Below are 17,455 nucleotides of genomic sequence, written 5' to 3'. Positions count from 1 at the left end.
AAGTATTCTATTTTGTAGATTATACACCATGTTTAGGCTGCTCATTGGGAACAATGGATAAATCAGATTGGTCAGAAAGGGTCAGGCAAGAAAATGAGACTTTTCCCCCTGCACTTTTATATTTAAAAAAGGAAGAAAAGAGGAGGAGCTGGAAGAGATATGTAAAAAGAGACACACAGAAAAAGAGTGACAAAACTTTCCAACATACAAAAGTTTTTCTAAAAACATTAAACAGGTAGTTAGCTTATCATGCAAAAAGTACAAACATTTTTTTACTTGCAGGGTTTTAATTTCATTTTTGTCTGTGAGGGGCAGCAGATTTAAAACAAACAAAAGGAAGTATTTTTTCACACAATGCACAGTCAACCTGTAGAACTCTTTGCCAGAGGATGTTGTGAAGGCCAAGACTATAACAGAGTTCAAAAAAACAACTAGATAAGTTCATAGAGGATAGTTCCATCAATGGCTATTAGCCAAGATGGACAGGGATGGCATCCCTAGTCTCCGTTTGCCAGAAGCTGAGAATGGGCAACAGGGGATGGATCATTTGATGATTACCTGTTCTGTTCATTCCCTCTGCGGCACCTGGCATTGGCCACTGTCGGAAGACAGGATACTGAGCTAGATTGGCCTTTGGTCTAACCCAGTATGGCCATTCTTATTTTATGTTCTTATGAAGAACTCAACAATTTTAGGGGCAGGAGTTATTGTGCAGGAACACAGCTCTCATTCCTTCACTAAAAGCTAAGAGAAATTATTCTTGGGGGAGCACTGCTCCTCCAAACCTCCCCCCTTCCTTTGAAGTGGGGACTCACAAACCAAAGGAACATGAAGTGGTAGCAGCACTAGGAGAAAGTGCCTTGCAGCCCCTAATGGGAAGAGACAGGAGAAATAAATACATCGATTTAACATAAACTTTCTCTTTAAATGTCTTGATTTTCTAGATTGTATGAAACTGCATCATATATTACAAAATTTTCTGGGAAAGTATCCCAGCTCCCACTTCTTATCTGTTTTTACATTAAAACAGATTGTCCATCATGGTCAGAATGGAAGTGTGGAAAAGCAGAGATGTGTAGCTGGGTAGAGATGCACACATACCTTTACACTTTCAGTTTGCTGACCAAAGGTCTGCTTTTGGACATTTTTCCTGTCATCCTTATTCTCTTTTCCTTGCAGTGACTCATCACAACAAGGTGATGCAGCACTACATTACGTCACAATGTCCAGACCTGTGATGGTATCAGCCAAAACTGGTGAACTCCCCAATTTACCTTGAACTATTTTAACTACTGTTTAGGGGGTAAATTATATTTTGACCTTCTTTTGGCTGTTGATCTAATTAATGAAGAGACTCACTTGAAACAGTAAAGAAACAAAGAATGATTCTCACCCTAAAAGTTTGCTTCAATTTTTTCCTTGCTCTTTCCCTCCCACATTCTCAATCCAGGGATTTTTAACCCTCCCCACCTCTCTCCTATGTTCTCCTGTCTCCTGCATCCTTTGTTGCTTCTTTCCCCTTGTGCTTTCTTTTGTCCCCTCCTAACAATGTTGTAGCTGCTAGAACAACTTAATGTTCATAAAACAGAGGAATAGGAGATTTTCTGACTCCTGTTCTCCTGCTATTTCCGAAGAGCATCAAGTAGCCACATTTGGTGAACGAGGGATCAGCTCCTCTTCAACCCAGATAATAACGTAGTAGATAATGGAGTATTAGAAACTTAAGCAGTAGTCCTCCATAGCTAGTTTTGCATAAGAAACGGAGAACTTCTATAATCTCTCGTTATACATATAATGATTAACACAACAGTTAAAAGGTTATTTTACATACAGTATAAATTTTAGATTGAAAAGTCTTCAAAGCAGTATCACCGTATTTCTATTTGTTCTCCAAGGTACCTCACATGCTTTTGGGCAGTTTTAAATATTGAGATATTTATTCTAAACCAAAAATGTAATTTGAACCTTAATAAAACACTACTTAAAAAAATCTACAATGATAAAAATTAAAATTATACTTTAAAAACAAAAACAGAAAGGAACACCAGAAAATACAGAAATGCAAAGTTAAGGTACCTCAATCAACCTTGAGCTTTTCCCTCATATTTGTATCCCCCTGGGCTCCCTGCATTCAAGGATGATACGTGTGTAGGTATCACAGCCAGTTCACATTTTGAGCTACTGGTCTCGTAAGGATAATGCATCAAAATATTCTTTATTAATTTGACAAGTGTAGTTTTAATACTATATAACACTTCATAGTACAACAGTAAATATTTTGTAGTATATTTTTTTAAAATAATGGTAATATTGCACATCACTTAATAAGCTCTTTGCCCTTGAATTCTGATGGTCAGGGAGACAGAGTTACTGTTAAAATTATGGGGTGTGAAAGGTACAGACTGTGTATTTCCATTTTTATACTATGCTTTTTAAATACAAGTGCCTTCTTTCAAACAGAAAATATTTAAAGACCTAAATTACATGGGACCAATTACTCACGCGTTTTTTTGGTACTTCCATAAATACTATATGAAGAGTAACAAGGCAGAAAAGGTTATTTTTTATAAAAGCTGTTTGTACTTTCAAAAAGTGAAAGAATATGACATTGAGGGCTTCCAAATTTATTCTCTCTCAATCACTCCCTATAAAAGTCATTCAGTTTACAAATAATGACGATTTTTTTTACTTTCTTGCACATCATCAGCAGTTAATTTGACCCAACTGATATGTATATTAGTGGTAGTTAAAATAAATTGAGGTGTAACACCACTCTTTTGGGTCAGGTTTACTGGTAATTATATATAAAGAAATAACCCAGCTAGACTTTAGGATCCTAGTGAAAAATGTTGGTGATAGCAGTTTATGCTTAAATGCCCAGGTGAAAATTGCCTTATAACTTCATAAACCCTGTTTATCTTTGGTATTGTCCCCAAGTATGCTGCTAAGTACTTTACGGCATACAAGTCTCTGTCCAGAACAGAAAAAAATAGAGGAAAAAATAGTTTTAAAAAATGTACACAAAACAAATTTTGTTATGGAGCAAATAATAAACTTTTTTTTTTTTAAAACAATCACTTTTTAGAATATAGTCACACTTACACTTGTAGCACAAAGCTCTTGAACGTTTACTAGGTCATAAAACATTCACCTTAGGCTGAAGCCTGACATAAGAAATGTACTCTGATATATCTGAGTCATTCATTACTGAAGCACATGTCAGTTTGAAAAGCACACCCACAATTTGCCTTTTAAAAACAAACCATCTAACTTAGTTCAAATTCACAGATTTAGTACATTTTTCGTAACGCAAGTAAAATAATGTAAAATTTTAAAAATGGCAAATTATTACTCCACATTAAGGTTGAGAACCCCTGGATTAGACCATTTTCTTTCTGAGGCTCCCTCAACATACTACAAAAACTTCACAGCCCACCTGTGCCACAACAACTCTGCATATAAAAGCCAGGGCCAACATTAGGGGGCAGAAATTAGGGCAATAGCCTGGGGGCCCCCTGCCACAGGGTGCCCCACAAAGCTTAGTTGCTCAGACTTCAGCATCAGCCTTGGGCAGTGGGGCTTGCAGCTCCAGGCTTCATTCCCATACAGTGGTGATTCATCTTTATTCCCTGGGCCCCAGCAAGTCTAATGCCGGTCCCCTCTTGGCTGACCCCTTGAAACCTGCTTGGACCCCCCAGTGGGCCCCTGACTTCTGGTTGAGAACCACTGGTCTAATCTATTTGTTATTTGTTGGAGAAAAAACTGAATGTTTGAAGTACATAACAATGAAAATGGCCCAGTTTAATAATTTATAAATATTAATCTGAAGCATTGTGAATCAGGATCCCAAAGCCTAAACAAGCTTTTGGTCTCATCCCTCATGATTTTTATATTTGAGGATTATCTTATTCACCTATATATGATTTTCAGTAATATCTGAAAAGAACATTAAGGTTGCAAAGTCAAGCATTCAAGCTAAAAAATACCATAATTAAGTTTGCCTGGGCAACCACAATTCAGCCTCTTTTCATGTATGCATTATAACAGGCGAAAGGCGAACTGTCAGGTTGGAGGGAGGTTACCAGTGGAGTTCCTCAGGGATCGGTTTTGGGACCAATCTTATTTAATCTTTTTATTACTGACCTTGGCACAAAAAGTGGGAGTGTGCTAATAAAGTTTGCAGATGATACAAAGCTGGGAGGTATTGCCAATTCGGAGAAGGATCGGGATATTATACAGGAGGATCTGGATTACCTTGTAAACTGAAGTAATAGTAATAGGATGAAATTTAATAGTGAGAAGTGTAAGGTTACGCATTTAGGGATTAATAACAAGAATTTTAGCTATAAGTTGGGGACGCATCAATTAGAAGTAACGGAAGAGGAGAAGGACCTTGGAGTATTGGTTGATCATAGGATGACTATGAGCTGCCAATGTGATATGGCTGTGAAAAAAGCTAATGCGGTTTTGGGATGCATCAGGAGAGGTATTTCCAGTAGGGATAAGGAAGTTTTAGTACCATTATACAAGGCACTGGTGAGACCTCACCTGGAATACTGTGTGCAGTTCTGGTCTCCCATGTTTAAAAAGAATGAATTCAGACTGGAACAGGTACAAAGAAGGGCTACTAGGATAATCCGAGGAATGGAAAACTTGTCTTATGAAAGGAGACTCAAGGAGCTTGGCTTGTTTAGCCTAACTAAAAGAAGGTTGAGGGGAGATATGATTGCTCTCTATAAATATATCAGAGGGATAAATACAGGAGAGGGAGAGGAATTATTTAACCTCAGCACCAATGTGGACACAAGAACAAATGGGTATAAACTGGCCACCAGGAAGTTTAGACTTGAAATCAGACGAAGGTTTTTAACCATCAGAGGAGTGAAGTTTTGGAATAGCCTTCCAAGGGAAGCAGTGGGGGCAAAAGATCTATCTGGCTTTAAGATTCTACTCGATAAGTTTATGGAGGAGATGGTATGATGGGATAATGGGATTTTGGTAAGTAATTGATCTTTAAATATTCAGGGTAAATAGGCCAAATCCCCTGAGATGGGATATTAGATGGATGGGATCTGAGTTACTATAGAAAATTCTTTCCTGGATATCTGGCTGGTGAATCTTGCCCATATGCTCAGGGTTTAGCTGATTGCCATATTTGGGGTCGGGAAGGAATTTTCCTCCAGGGCAGATTGGAGAGGCCCTGGAGGTTTTTCGCCTTCCTCTGTAGCATGGGGCATGGTTGACTTGAGGGAGGCTTCTCTGCTCCTTGAAGTCTTTGAACCATGATTTAAGGACTTCAATAGCTCAGACATGGGTGAGGTTTTTCATAGGAGTGGGTGGGTGAGATTCTGTGGCCTGCGCTGTGCAGGAGGTCGGACTAGATGATCAGAATGATCCCTTCTGACCTTAGTATCTATGAATCTATGAACAGTCTTGCCCAATATGGGAAGACTGAGGCAGAAAGAGAACTCAGCTCTCCAGAGTCCCAGTCCAATTGCCTTAACAGCAGGAGGCCATTCTTTCTCTTCTTGCAACCCACTGCTTCATTCAGTATCCATCCTGTGCACTAAATGAGGCAGGGATCCAGTAAAACAAATAGCACGTAATCATGTAATTAACAACTATATCATAATGTTACATAAAGAAGGATGAATTATGACTGCTCAGGCAACCTTAGTTCTAGAATTTCCTAATTTTTGAGTGGTTAATATTGTAACCTTAATGTTCTTTTAATGTAGTTTTTTTATACGTAATATCCCAGTGTTTTTAAAAAACAAATTAAAAAAACACAAACATTCCTTCATGTTGAGCCATTCTGATTTCCTGCATAGATCATCAGCAGAGCTGGAACCCAAGGGCATTAGATCCACAGTTAGGGTGACCAGATGTCCCGATTTTGGGGTCTTTTTCTTATATAGGCTCCTATTACCCCCCCCATCCTGATTTTTCACATTTGCTGTCTAGTCACCCTATCCACAGTGCAGAAGTCTACCACTTGAGTTAAATAATAGCAGTAACAGGCCACTATCCTCTGTGAGGACCAGCCACTAAGGGGATGACATGACACATACTTTTGGCTTACACATATATTTGCTAGACAGCAGAGGAATGTTAGAAATCAGGAATCTTGTGTTCTATTTTATGCTAATGTCAGAATACTATAATCTAATGTACACCCCTCTTCTAAGACTTTTGCTGAAAAATTCCAGTGAGACACTTAAAATCTGTTAGGAAGCATCACCACGTTGCGTTTGTCCTCAAAAATTCTCTTCAGAATGTAGTTCAAAATTGCAAAACTTGTTTCTGCAAATCTTTATGGACTTGCTCCAGTCTTCCTGGTCTTGTTTAGATTAGAGTTGCTGGTTGTGCTGTAACCTGAATTAATTGATTGCCAATTAACATTACCGTATACACTTGAGAGACATTTGTTCCTGGTCATGGTTAGAGTCCTGCACAGATACAAAATTTGTATCCATAGCCAGTCCGCGATCCGCAAACACAGTCCACGGATATCCGCCAATTTGCAGGGGTCTAGTCATGGTTTACCTGAAGTCTCAGTGTAATATACCTAATTAAATCACACTGGTGTAAACCGTGCTTTACGTGTGAGTAGTATAACTATGTTAAGGGTTTGCACATTGATGTTGCTCAGTAGTTCTCAACCAGGGGTCCGGGCCCCCATGGGGGGCCATGAGCAGGTTTCAGGGGGTCGGCCAAGCAGGGTCGGCATTAGACTTGCTGGAGCCCAGGGCGGAAAGTTCAAGCCCCGCTGTGTGGGGCAGAAGCCCAAGGCCCCAAGCCCCACCACCTGGCCCGGCACTGAAGCCAAAGCCTGTGCAACTTAGCTTTGCAGGACCCCCTGTGGCATGGGGCCCTGGTAGGCAATTGTCCTGCTCGCTACCCCCTAACGCAGGCCCTGGCTTTTAATCTACTGGGTATGCAGAAAAAGAGTTGTGGCACAGATGGGCCATGAAGTTTTTATAGCATGTTGGGGGTGCCTCACAAAGAAAAAGGTTGAGAACCGCTGATGTAGTTAAACTGATGAAAATTAATTGACACAAGTTGTATGAAAGATGTCATGTAATATAAAGTTGTATTATGAAAGGATTTTTCTGTCTGTTTCAGTAAAATATTTAAAAGAACCATCTGGAGAAATTCTTTATACTTAGTTTTACCCATTTGTGTTATAGATTGCAAATTCTTTACAACAGAGATTTCACTTCACTTCATTCTCAGGCCCCAATCCTGGAATGGGATCTATGCAGGTAGACCTTTACATCTATACAGAGTCCAAATGAAATATCCCTATCCTGTTCAGTTTACTGGATCAAGGTCTTTGTTCAGTGTTTTTTGTCAGCTGTAAAGCACAACAGCACTACAGAAACAATTTTCCATGCACACATTTTTTAACACATCACATAATTCAGAAATATCTACAACTTGAGACAACCATTGACAAAAAAAAAAAGGTAACTAACCTCCATACACCAGCATAGTAATGAGAAGAGCAATTAGGTGGACTCTGAGGCTGGGTTTAATGGACTCAAATTGCAGTATGGTCAGCTGGAACACGGTGGAGAAGAGCAGCTCTATGCAAAAAGCCTGGGTCTCAGTGGTTTGGATGGGATTACAGCAGCCCTCGGACAGTGCCTCAGAGTGCACCTTGATGATCCCCATGGACCAGATGCAGCGCATGTAAATTCTGGCCAGCACTGCACCAGCGAACTGGGCTCCAACCTTCAGCCCGCCTTGCTTGACTGAGATCCCACCATCCAAGATTTGTTGCAGAGTGCCACAGGGGTTGCATGTGCTGCCAGTCAGTGTCAATCCATGCAGGACAGTAAAAATGTAGGTAAGGGCGAGGGCAACATGTGGCTTGGGCTGCACATTGGCCAGCAGCCGGAGCTCATTGGTGCAGGAACAGATTTGGAAAGTGGCAAACACCTCCAGGAGAAACGTGCGAGGACAAGGGCGTTGGGAGTACATATGATGTCTGGTTAGCATCCGGCACCCTCCTACCAACATCATGGTGCCAGCCATCAGCAGGAGCGAGATCCAGGTATCATCCAGAACCATAGTGAGGCCCATGCTGTCAGAGGCCAGGACTTCTCCCAGCGCAGGGGCAATTACACTCAGGTCCTGGGCTCACCCCTCTCCAGCCCTGCTTCCCCTTCTGCCTGTGAGGGGGGACTCTTCTTCTCCACAGCCTGTCAGGAGAGTGTCTCAGCTCTTCCCCTCTCCTGCCAAGCTCCCCCCACAGCCTGTCGGGGGGGGTGACTCAGCTCCCCCCTCTGCTGCCAACCTCCCCCCACAGCCTGTCAGGCGAGTGTCTCAGCTCTTCCCCTCTCCTGCCAAGCTCCCCCCACAGCCTGTCGGGGGGGGTGACTCAGCTCCCCCCTCTGCTGCCAACCTCCCCCCACAGCCTGTCAGGGGGGGTGACTCAGCTCCCCCCTCTCCTACCAAGCTCCCCCCACAGCCTGTCGGGGGGGGTGACTCAGCTCCCCCCTCTCCTACCAAGCTCCCCCCACAGCCTGTCGGGGGGGGTGACTCAGCTCCCCCCTCTCCTACCAAGCTCCCCCCACAGCCTGTCGGGGGGGGTGACTCAGCTCCCCCCTCTCCTACCAAGCTCCCCCCACAGCCTGTCGGGGGGGGTGACTCAGCTCCCCCCTCTCCTGCCAAGCTCCCCCCACAGCCTGTCGGGGGGGGGTGACTCAGCTCCCCCCTCTCCTGCCAAGCTCCCCCCACAGCCTGTCGGGGGGGGGGGTGACTCAGCTCCCCCCTCTCCTGCCAAGCTCCCCCCACAGCCTGTCGGGGGGGGTGACTCAGCTCCCCCCTCTCCTGCCAAGCTCCCCCCACAGCCTGTTGGGGGGGTGACTCAGCTCCCCCAATTCCCGCTCGGGGGTCACTCACAGCTCCCCCCTCTCCTGCCAAGCTCCCCCCACAGCCTGTCGGGGGGGGGGTGACTCAGCTCCCCCCTCTCCTGCCAAGCTCCCCCCACAGCCTGTCGGGGGGGGGTGACTCAGCTCCCCCCTCTCCTGCCAAGCTCCCCCCACAGCCTGTCAGGCGAGTGTCTCAGCTCCCCCCTCTCCTGCCAAGCTCCCCCCACAGCCTGTCGGGGGGGGGGTGACTCAGCTCCCCCCTCTCCTGCCAAGCTCCCCCCACAGCCTGTCGGGGGGGGGTGACTCAGCTCCCCCCTCTCCTGCCAAGCTCCCCCCACAGCCTGTCAGGCGAGTGTCTCAGCTCCCCCCTCTCCTGCCAAGCTCCCCCCACAGCCTGTCGGGGGGGGGGGTGACTCAGCTCCCCCAGTTCCCGCTCGGGGGTCACTCACAGCTCCCCCCCTTCCTGGCCAGCTCCCCCCACAGCCGGTCGCTACCTCCTCTCCTTTCCTCTCCTCTCCGCAATGCCTATGTGGCAAAGCGCCCCTCCCCCCCGCTTCGAGGAGCCTCCACCAAACGGCAGTTGGCGGCCCCGCATTTGGACCCGGGCAAGGAAGCCGCCTTTGCTCCGGGCCCGTGGCCGCCGGGCGGGACAGAAACAGCCCGAGCCCGAGCGAAGCCGGCGCGTGCGCAGACGGCGCGTCCTCCGGTGCCCGGCTCCCGAGCTGGCCGCTGACCGGGGCCGGGAGCTCGCGCGGCCGCCTGGGACCGTTGGTCCGCTGAGGTGACGCTCACGCGCTTGCTGAGGGAGCCGGGTCCCCGGGGAGGGGCTTGGTCCGGGGGCGGGAGCCGGGTCGCCTCCCACGGATCTAAGCCCACGCAGGGGCGTGCCCCCCCCCAGCACACCGCGGGGGGGGGGGGGGGAAGCCTCCTCCCCACTTCACCGGTTATCCACGTTCCTCAGCCTGATTCTGCCCCCAGCCTGACTTGGGCGTCTTGACCCCCCCCACTGGCCTTACCGTGCCCTCATGGCTCGGAGGGCATGACCTCGGCCCTCTGCGTTCCCGTCCCTACCGCACCGTCCCAGCTCAGGCCCCTGCACGTGTATTTCTCCCCCAGGGCCCCGCCAAGGGGCACCCACTCTCCGGCTGCCAGCTCCCCAGCCCCCGTTCTGTTTCTCGGGTGGAGACGCGCGTCCCGCTCCTTTCCGACCCCGGTACCGCACGGCGCTGTTCCCTGCCTTCGCTGTGGTATTCTGTGCAGCGCAGACAAGTTGCGTAAGGGCACCGCCTGCTTGCTGTCTCTTCAGAGGTGGGTGACGGTGTGACTGCCCACAGTTGTCATTACCACGCAGCTCTTTCTAAGCGAGCCTACTTTATTAAGGGGGAAAGCATTACAGAGAAAAAAAAAAGTGTTAAAACCCCTAAAATAGGGTGACCAGATAGCAAGTGTAAAAAATCGGGACGGGAGTGGGGGGTAATAGGTGCCTACATAAGAAAAAGCCCCCCAAATTGGGACTGTCCCTATAAAACCGGGACATCTGGTCACCCTACCCTAAAAGAAACTACACGCATGCTAATAAGCTTACCAGAGATCACCCTAACCTTACATGGATTATGGTACGGAGAGCCCCTCAAACCTCCACCCAAATTGGGTTCCTTCTGGTTATAGGTTCATAACCGTTTCAGCTGAGAACAAGCACACTCAGTCTACACTTTATACATTTCAGGGATCTTCCATTTAGAGTTTCCAGAAGCAGGTCATTAGTACACAATGGATCTCTCTCCACATGATGTATCTTCAAAAGGTTGGCTTGGGTAGGAAAAATGTGCATTCTCCTCACCCCAAAGTACTTTTTAGGAAATCCACTTCACACATATTGTTCCAAAAAATCCTTTACCTTCCAAAGATTACATTAACCATATCATCCTGCTAAAGAAGCCCCATACAACCTCAAAATAGTATATAAGCATTTGCATTTTTAATACAGTGAACTCCAAATGTCCTGTTTCTGGTACAGTATGTACATTCTAGTTCACCAAAGAATGTCATGTGAGGTCTTAAACGAAAGCTGGGGTCACACTGCTCATTAATACTATTGTGAAATGTATGTAGAGATACTATGTAAGGAGTAACTGAAAATATGTTCTTAGCTTCTGTATCATGGCAGATGGGGGGAAGACGGTTTTCTGTCAGACAAGAGATATTTATTCATCTCTCTCTTTGTCGGATGTAAGTTAAGCATTGTAAGCTAACACAATGGATGCCTATTTACATATGAAGTTAACAAAGAGATGTGAAGTCCACAGGGAAGCAGCACACAGGAAAAGAAACCATGAGGGACAATCAGTGAACTTTGGGGATATAAATAGAAGACAAACAACGCACCCCCTTATCCTGCCCGTAGGAGTTAAACAGGCAGTGCCTTTATACTCATCAAAATGGGATCTCAACCAACCTTGGTTGAAACACTTCAGAGGACCTTGGAGGTGAGATAAATGTCTTTAGACAGGAGGTTAACCAGTTAAATTTAGTCTCTAGAAAGCATGTTATGATTTTATTTTATATGTAGCCTTTTGTTTCCAATTTTCTGACTTGCTATCACTTGAAAATAAACTTAAGAACAGCCATACTGGGTCAGATCAAAGGTCCATCTAGACCAGTATCCTGTCTTCTGACAGTGGCTAATGCCAGGTGCCCCAGAGGGAATGAACAGAACAGGTAAGCGTCAAGTGATCCATCCCTATTCCCAGCTTTTGGCAAACAGAGGCTAGGGAACATATTGTTGTTTTCACTATAAATATATCTCAGTGCTGTGATGTTAAGTAAGGTGCTGATTCTCAGTTGAATCATATAAACTAGTGTGTATACTGTTCCTTTGGAAACAGCAGGCCTGGTATTTCTGTGAGTGTTCAGTTATAAGGGGCTTAACACTACAGGGGGAATGCTTCAAAGGGATTGGGGTGCACCCATTGTTAACCTACAAGGCAAAGCAAAGACTGGTATAGGTCAGAGGAGAGTGCTTGGGTGGCTAATTAGCTGGTGATGTCAGGGAGCTGATATCCAGTTAAGCACAAGCAAGGCTCCCTCATGCTGTAGGTTAGGGGGCGGGGGTGTAACAAAATGACTTTCAGTCCTGGGTACCTCTGAGACCATTACAGGGCCCTGCCTTGATATATATAGAAGGCCTGTATTTTCTCAGGCCAGCCCTGAAGATAGGCATTGTTCCTCCTTTGGGATAGCTTCATGTTTGGTCAATTGAGAAGAAGGATTGTGAATTCTAAATTACTCAGCATAAATATAACCAGTTACTTTTACACAGGAAGATGGTTTCTTGCCTCCATTCTCACATACAGAATTAGTCCTCACTTGATTGGAGGCAGTTCCTCCACTCCCCGAGAGTATTTTTCAGCTGCAGAGAGAAGAAGTGAAGATCTACCTGTTCCAGGCTGTGAGTGTAGGAGGGTTTATGCTATTCACACTGGGCCTACAATTTTTATTTCTGGAATGTGTAGAGAAGAAACATTTCTGATGGTGTCATTTTTTTTTATTCTTCAGGAGGAATTTCATTATCTCAGTGCTAGACCACTCTGTAGTATTAACACTTCCTCAGCAATTATTAGGAATGGACTACATCCACCCTGACTAAATTGGCCTTCAACATTGGTTCTCCACTTCTAAGGTAACTCCCTTCTCTTCATGTGCCAATATATATGTGATGGGTTGGATTACAGAAACCCCCTTGGGAACTTGCAACTGATGTGCCAAGACTACTTCTGCCCCTGCTTTCCCTGCCCTCCCAGCCTGGGACTTCAGTGCCCTGCCTGGCATGAGCCAGACCCACTAGCCTGCTGCAAACCCAGACCCAGGTCTGAACCATGTCCCCTAACAGCTGTAGGCTTAAACTGAAAGCAGCTTAAGAAGTGTTCCTATCTTTAACACTCAGATGCCCAACTCCCAATGGGGTCCAAACCCCAAATAAATCCATTTTACCCTGTATAAAGCTCATAAATTGTTCCCCCTCTATAACACTGATAGAGAGATATGCACAGCTGTTTGCCCCCCACCCCCAGGTATTAATACATACTCTGGGTTAATTGATAAGTAAAAAGTGATTTTATTAAATACAGAAAGTAGGATTTAAGTGGTTCCAAATAGTAACAGACAGAACAAAGTGAATTACCAAGCAAAATAAAATAGACTGGCGTGTTCTATGTCTAAGAAAACTGAATACAGATAACACCTCACCCTCAGAGGAATTCCGGTAAGCTTCCTTTTACAGACTAGTCTCCTTCTAGTCTGGGTCCAGCAATTACTCACACCCCCTGTAGTTACTGTTCTTTGTTCCAGTTTCTTTCAGGTATCCTTGGCGGTAGAGAGGCTCTCTTGAGCCTGCTGAAGACAAAATGGAGGGGTCTCCCAGGGGTTTAAATAGACTTTCTCTTGTGGGTGGACATCCCTCCCTCCCCCTGTGTAGAATCTAGCTACAAGATGGAGTTTTGGGGTCACATGGGCAAGTCACATGTCCATGCATGACTCAGTTTTTACAGGCAACAGCCATTGCCCACATGCTGTCTTGAATGTCTCCAGGAAGACTTCTTATGTGGATTGGAGCCTTCCAAGATCCATTGTGCATTAAGTGCTTCTTGATTGAGCACTTAACTTGCAAATTCCTTTCTAAAGAAGCAGACCAAATGCCTTACTAAAGTTATTTAAAATCAAACAAATATACAGCCAGTATTCATAACTTCGAATACAACAATGACACATGCACAACTGGATGAATATATTCAGTAGATCATGACCTTTACATAGATATGTTACATGGCATATATAGCATAAAACATATTCCAGTTATGTCATATATATATATATATATTCATAAGCATATTTCCATAAAGCCTTATGGGGAGCACCGTCACAATACATTTATGCCTGTATCTGGTAATTTTCACTCCATGCATCTGAAGAAGTGGGTTTTTTACCCACGAAAGCTTATGCCCAAATAAATTTATTAGTCTTTAAGGTGCCACCAGACTCCTCATTGTTTTTGTGGATACAGACTAACACAGCTACTCCTCTGACATTCTGTAGTTGTGATCTAAGGTAGAAAGCACATTGTCCCGGCTTCTGAGTGGTCAGTAAGGATACTGTTCGAGAGTCTATCTTATAGCAAGCTGGGGAATGGTCCTGCTATTGTGGGGAACTTTCCTAGCTTCTGCACTACCCCGGTGAAGTGGGCTAGCGAAAGAATCTGAGTCCTCGCTCCCACTACCTTTACCCAGAGGCCTCCCTGCCCTTGAGGACTTCCTTCCACTTTCCTGTGTGGCAGAGTCCTCATAACCCTGACAAGGTTGGGTCCAGGATTCCTGGGGGGCTCGACCCCCAACCCTGCTATGGTCACCTAGGACAGGGACTAGGGTGTCCCCACTCTGGGGTACTCTCTCTGCACTGGGCACTTCCCTGACCCACTAATCATTACGTACAATTTAAAGCAAATACAAGTTGTTTAATCAACAATTAATTTAAAAAAGAATAAGGCAAAATGGGAAGGTTAAAGGAAAACACATCACCCTGCTCTGTGGCAGGGAACATCACAAACAGTGTCTCTGGAACGTCAGGGCAGTTCACAGTCTGTTCCTTTTAGGTCCCAGGCCTTCTCAGTCCCTGGCTGTGCTGCAGGGATGCTGCAGGTTAGACACTTGCTCTGGTGGTGATCACACACCTCCGGGCTTTGGGTGGTAGGACCCTTCTTCCCAGCATCAGCCCCCCATTGGGATAAGGTCCCCCTCCCAGTCTGGTCTGCAAGGACCCTTGGCTGGGGGTGTCTTTCTGTGCTGGGCCCTTTGCCCAGGATCCCCCCTTGGCTGGCTCCAGTTGCTCACTACACCTGGCTCTGTGGCTGCAGCTCTGCTCCCAGCACAGGATCTGCTCTCTCCCTGGGCTGTTTCTGGCTCTGTGGCTGCTGCTCTCCCCCCAGGACAGGTCTGCTCTGTGGGCTGCTTCTGTGACTCTGCTTCCAGCCCTGACCTGCTTCCTGGGCTGCTTTTCTGGCCCCTCTGGCTGGCATGGCTCTGCTCCCCAGCTCAGCTTGGGCCCCTGCTTTCTCCTTAGCTCGGCCACACTCTCTCTGACCCAGGCAATTCCAGTTCACATGGAAGACGGGACCCACCCTGGCCTCCTGACTCCCTGATTAGCCTGCCCACCCTGTCAATCAGGCTGACCCGCAGCATTGGCCTCTCCCCATTGCTCTTGGGGACTGTCAGTCTCCATGTCCTGATTTCCCATCCACCCTTCCCCTTTTGATACTGGGAGTTAGTCAACCAAAACACCCCCATGGAGTTTTAGTAAGGTTGTTGTCCCCTTGCACTATGAAACTAAACCACTGCTGTCAGTGGTTATCAGTGATTGTTGCAGCTGAGCTAGTACTAAACAGAGTGTATCTGCAAGGGCAGAAAAGGACAAAGTTCAGCATACCTGGGCATATATACACATAATTTTCCAGAAGATGGCAGCAAAGATTACCTTATGTTTTCAAAACTTTCAGGAATTACTTTCTGACTTGCAATTTGTTGAACAAGGTTCATATAGACCAGAGGTTCTCAAACTGTGGTCCGCAAACCACCAGTGGTGCACGAGCTCCATTCAGGTGGTCCGCGGATAGTTCCCTTTAAGGTGTGTGCCTGGGCAGCCGCACATGAGAGAATGAAGGGCCACCCTCCTAATTAGATGTCTGGACCTTGGAGAAGACACACATGTAAGGTGAGGTGGTGGCCTTGTGGGGGAATAGGGGGTAGATGGGAGGGGCAGTGGGATGAGAAGAGTGGGTGGGAGGAATTTGGGATGTGCAGAGCTGCGGTGGCCAGAGAAAGAAGCAACTTTCCCCAGCTCCAGGGCTGTGGTTGCCGGGGAGAGACGGCCCTCCTTCTCAGCCTCAGCTCTGTGGCTGCTGTGGTGGGGGAGAGGGAGAGACCCCCCTCCTTCCCAGGCCCAGCTTGGGGGCTGCCACAGCAGGGGAGAGAGGGCACATCCATCACATTAGAAAGGTAAGACTACTGATATTAAAATATGAGTTGTGTGCTTTTATTTGTAGAACAAAAAAAGTTAATCATTATTAAGGTTTTTTTATATAGTGCTTTTATCCAAAGCGTTTTACAATAGTTAGCTAACAGTCAAACAACATTTGGAAGGATCATTAAGTGGTCCGCCGACACCCTCAGCAATTTTCAAGTGGTCCATAAAAATTTTTTTTGAGAAGCACTGATATTGACAGTAAATATCCTGCAGAGGCAATGCCTACTGTGATGAATATGTTGCCTTCCACCAACAAAAACAAAACCTTACTTTCAGCTTAAGGTCAGTATAATGTTCAGAGCAAAGTTGCAAAATCTTTTCAGAGCAAACAGAATAAATTCTCTCGCATAGCTGTGCTTTACCACCTGTTCTTTTGTTGATCCCTGCCAGTGCTGAATCAGGGATCAATAATTAGGAGCAAGCATGAACATAAGGGTTCCTAGGAGTTTAAAATGTGCTGCTACTTTATATTAAATAAATAAGGACATCAAAGTAAAGAAATAAATAAAATGTAGAACTTCAGATGACCTAAACACACATGTAGTTACAAGTTAACAATTTTAGCCTTCGTCACAATTGTACAAACCTGTTTTTGCATATGTAGCTCATTATACATTCAAATATGCACTATACATCATCCCACTCCTTAGAAAATATGCCTTCCATTTGTCTTTACTTCAGGAAATAATTATTATTATTAATTATTTGTATTATAGTACAGTTTTGTCTAGTGATTGGGCCCCGTTATGCTAGGCCCTGTACATATTACACATAGTAAGAGATAGTGCCTGCTCTGATGATCTTACAGTCTACATCGGGGTGGCAAACTTTTTGGCCCAAGGGCCACATCTGGGTGGGGGAATTGCATGCAGGGCCATGAATGTAGCGCTGGGGCAGGGGGTTGGGATGCAGGAGGGAGTGCGGGGTGTGGGAGGGGGTGCGGAGTATACAAGGGGGCTCAGGACAAGGGGTTGGGATGCAGGAGGGGTGCGGCAGGGGGTTGGGGTGCAGGAGGGGTGTGGGGTGCAGCAGGGCGCTCAGGGCATGGGGTTGGGGTGCAGGAGAGGTTCAGGGTGCGGGCTCCGGCCCAGCGCCACTTATCTTGAGCAGCTCTGGGGTGGCAACAGCGCGCGGCTAAGGCAGGCTCCATGCCTGCCCTGGCCCCACGCCGCTCCCAGAAGCAGCCGGCACCATGTCCCTGCGGCCCCTGGGGGGTGGAGGGGCAGAGGGCTCTGCGCACTGCCCTCACCTGTGGGTACCTCCCTCAAAGCTCAGAAGGGGCTTCTGTGGACTGTGGAAAGGGATTTGGGGATTGCAGTGGCCCACAAGATAATATGAATCAGCAGGGTAACAGTATTGCAAAAAAGTAAACATTCTGGGATGTATCAGCAGGAGTGTTGTAAGCAAGACAGGAGAAATAATTCTTCCATTCTATGGGCATGTCTACACTATGAAATTATGTCAACCTAAATTATGTCAGCATACAGCCACTGCAGTACTTGAAC

General features: G+C 46.1%; 1 protein-coding gene and 1 long non-coding RNA gene across 2 annotated transcripts in view; one reads left to right on the top strand and one right to left on the bottom strand.

The window, feature by feature from the left end:
- Window positions 1-8,499, bottom strand: part of AQP11 (aquaporin 11) — a 42,758-nt gene extending 34,259 nt beyond the window's left edge. Inside the window, exon 1 of the mRNA XM_038403638.2 lies at window positions 7,479-8,499. Within this exon, the coding sequence (XP_038259566.1) occupies window positions 7,479-8,088 (610 nt within the window). The 5' untranslated portion in view covers window positions 8,089-8,499. The remainder of the gene's footprint in view (window positions 1-7,478) is intronic.
- A 2,319-nt stretch (window positions 8,500-10,818) lies between these two features.
- On the top strand, window positions 10,819-13,392 carry LOC119848254. Its single transcript, XR_005290224.2, has 3 exons — window positions 10,819-11,365; window positions 12,435-12,558; window positions 13,227-13,392. It is a non-coding gene; the product is annotated as an uncharacterized LOC119848254 (long non-coding RNA).
- The last annotated feature ends 4,063 nt before the right edge of the window (window positions 13,393-17,455 follow it).

The sequence above is a fragment of the Dermochelys coriacea genome, chromosome 1, assembly GCF_009764565.3.
Source record: "Dermochelys coriacea isolate rDerCor1 chromosome 1, rDerCor1.pri.v4, whole genome shotgun sequence".
In the NCBI taxonomy this organism is placed as follows: Eukaryota; Metazoa; Chordata; order Testudines; family Dermochelyidae; genus Dermochelys; species Dermochelys coriacea.
Note: the sequence above shows the minus strand (reverse complement) of the source record. Positions and strands in the feature narration are given on the sequence as shown.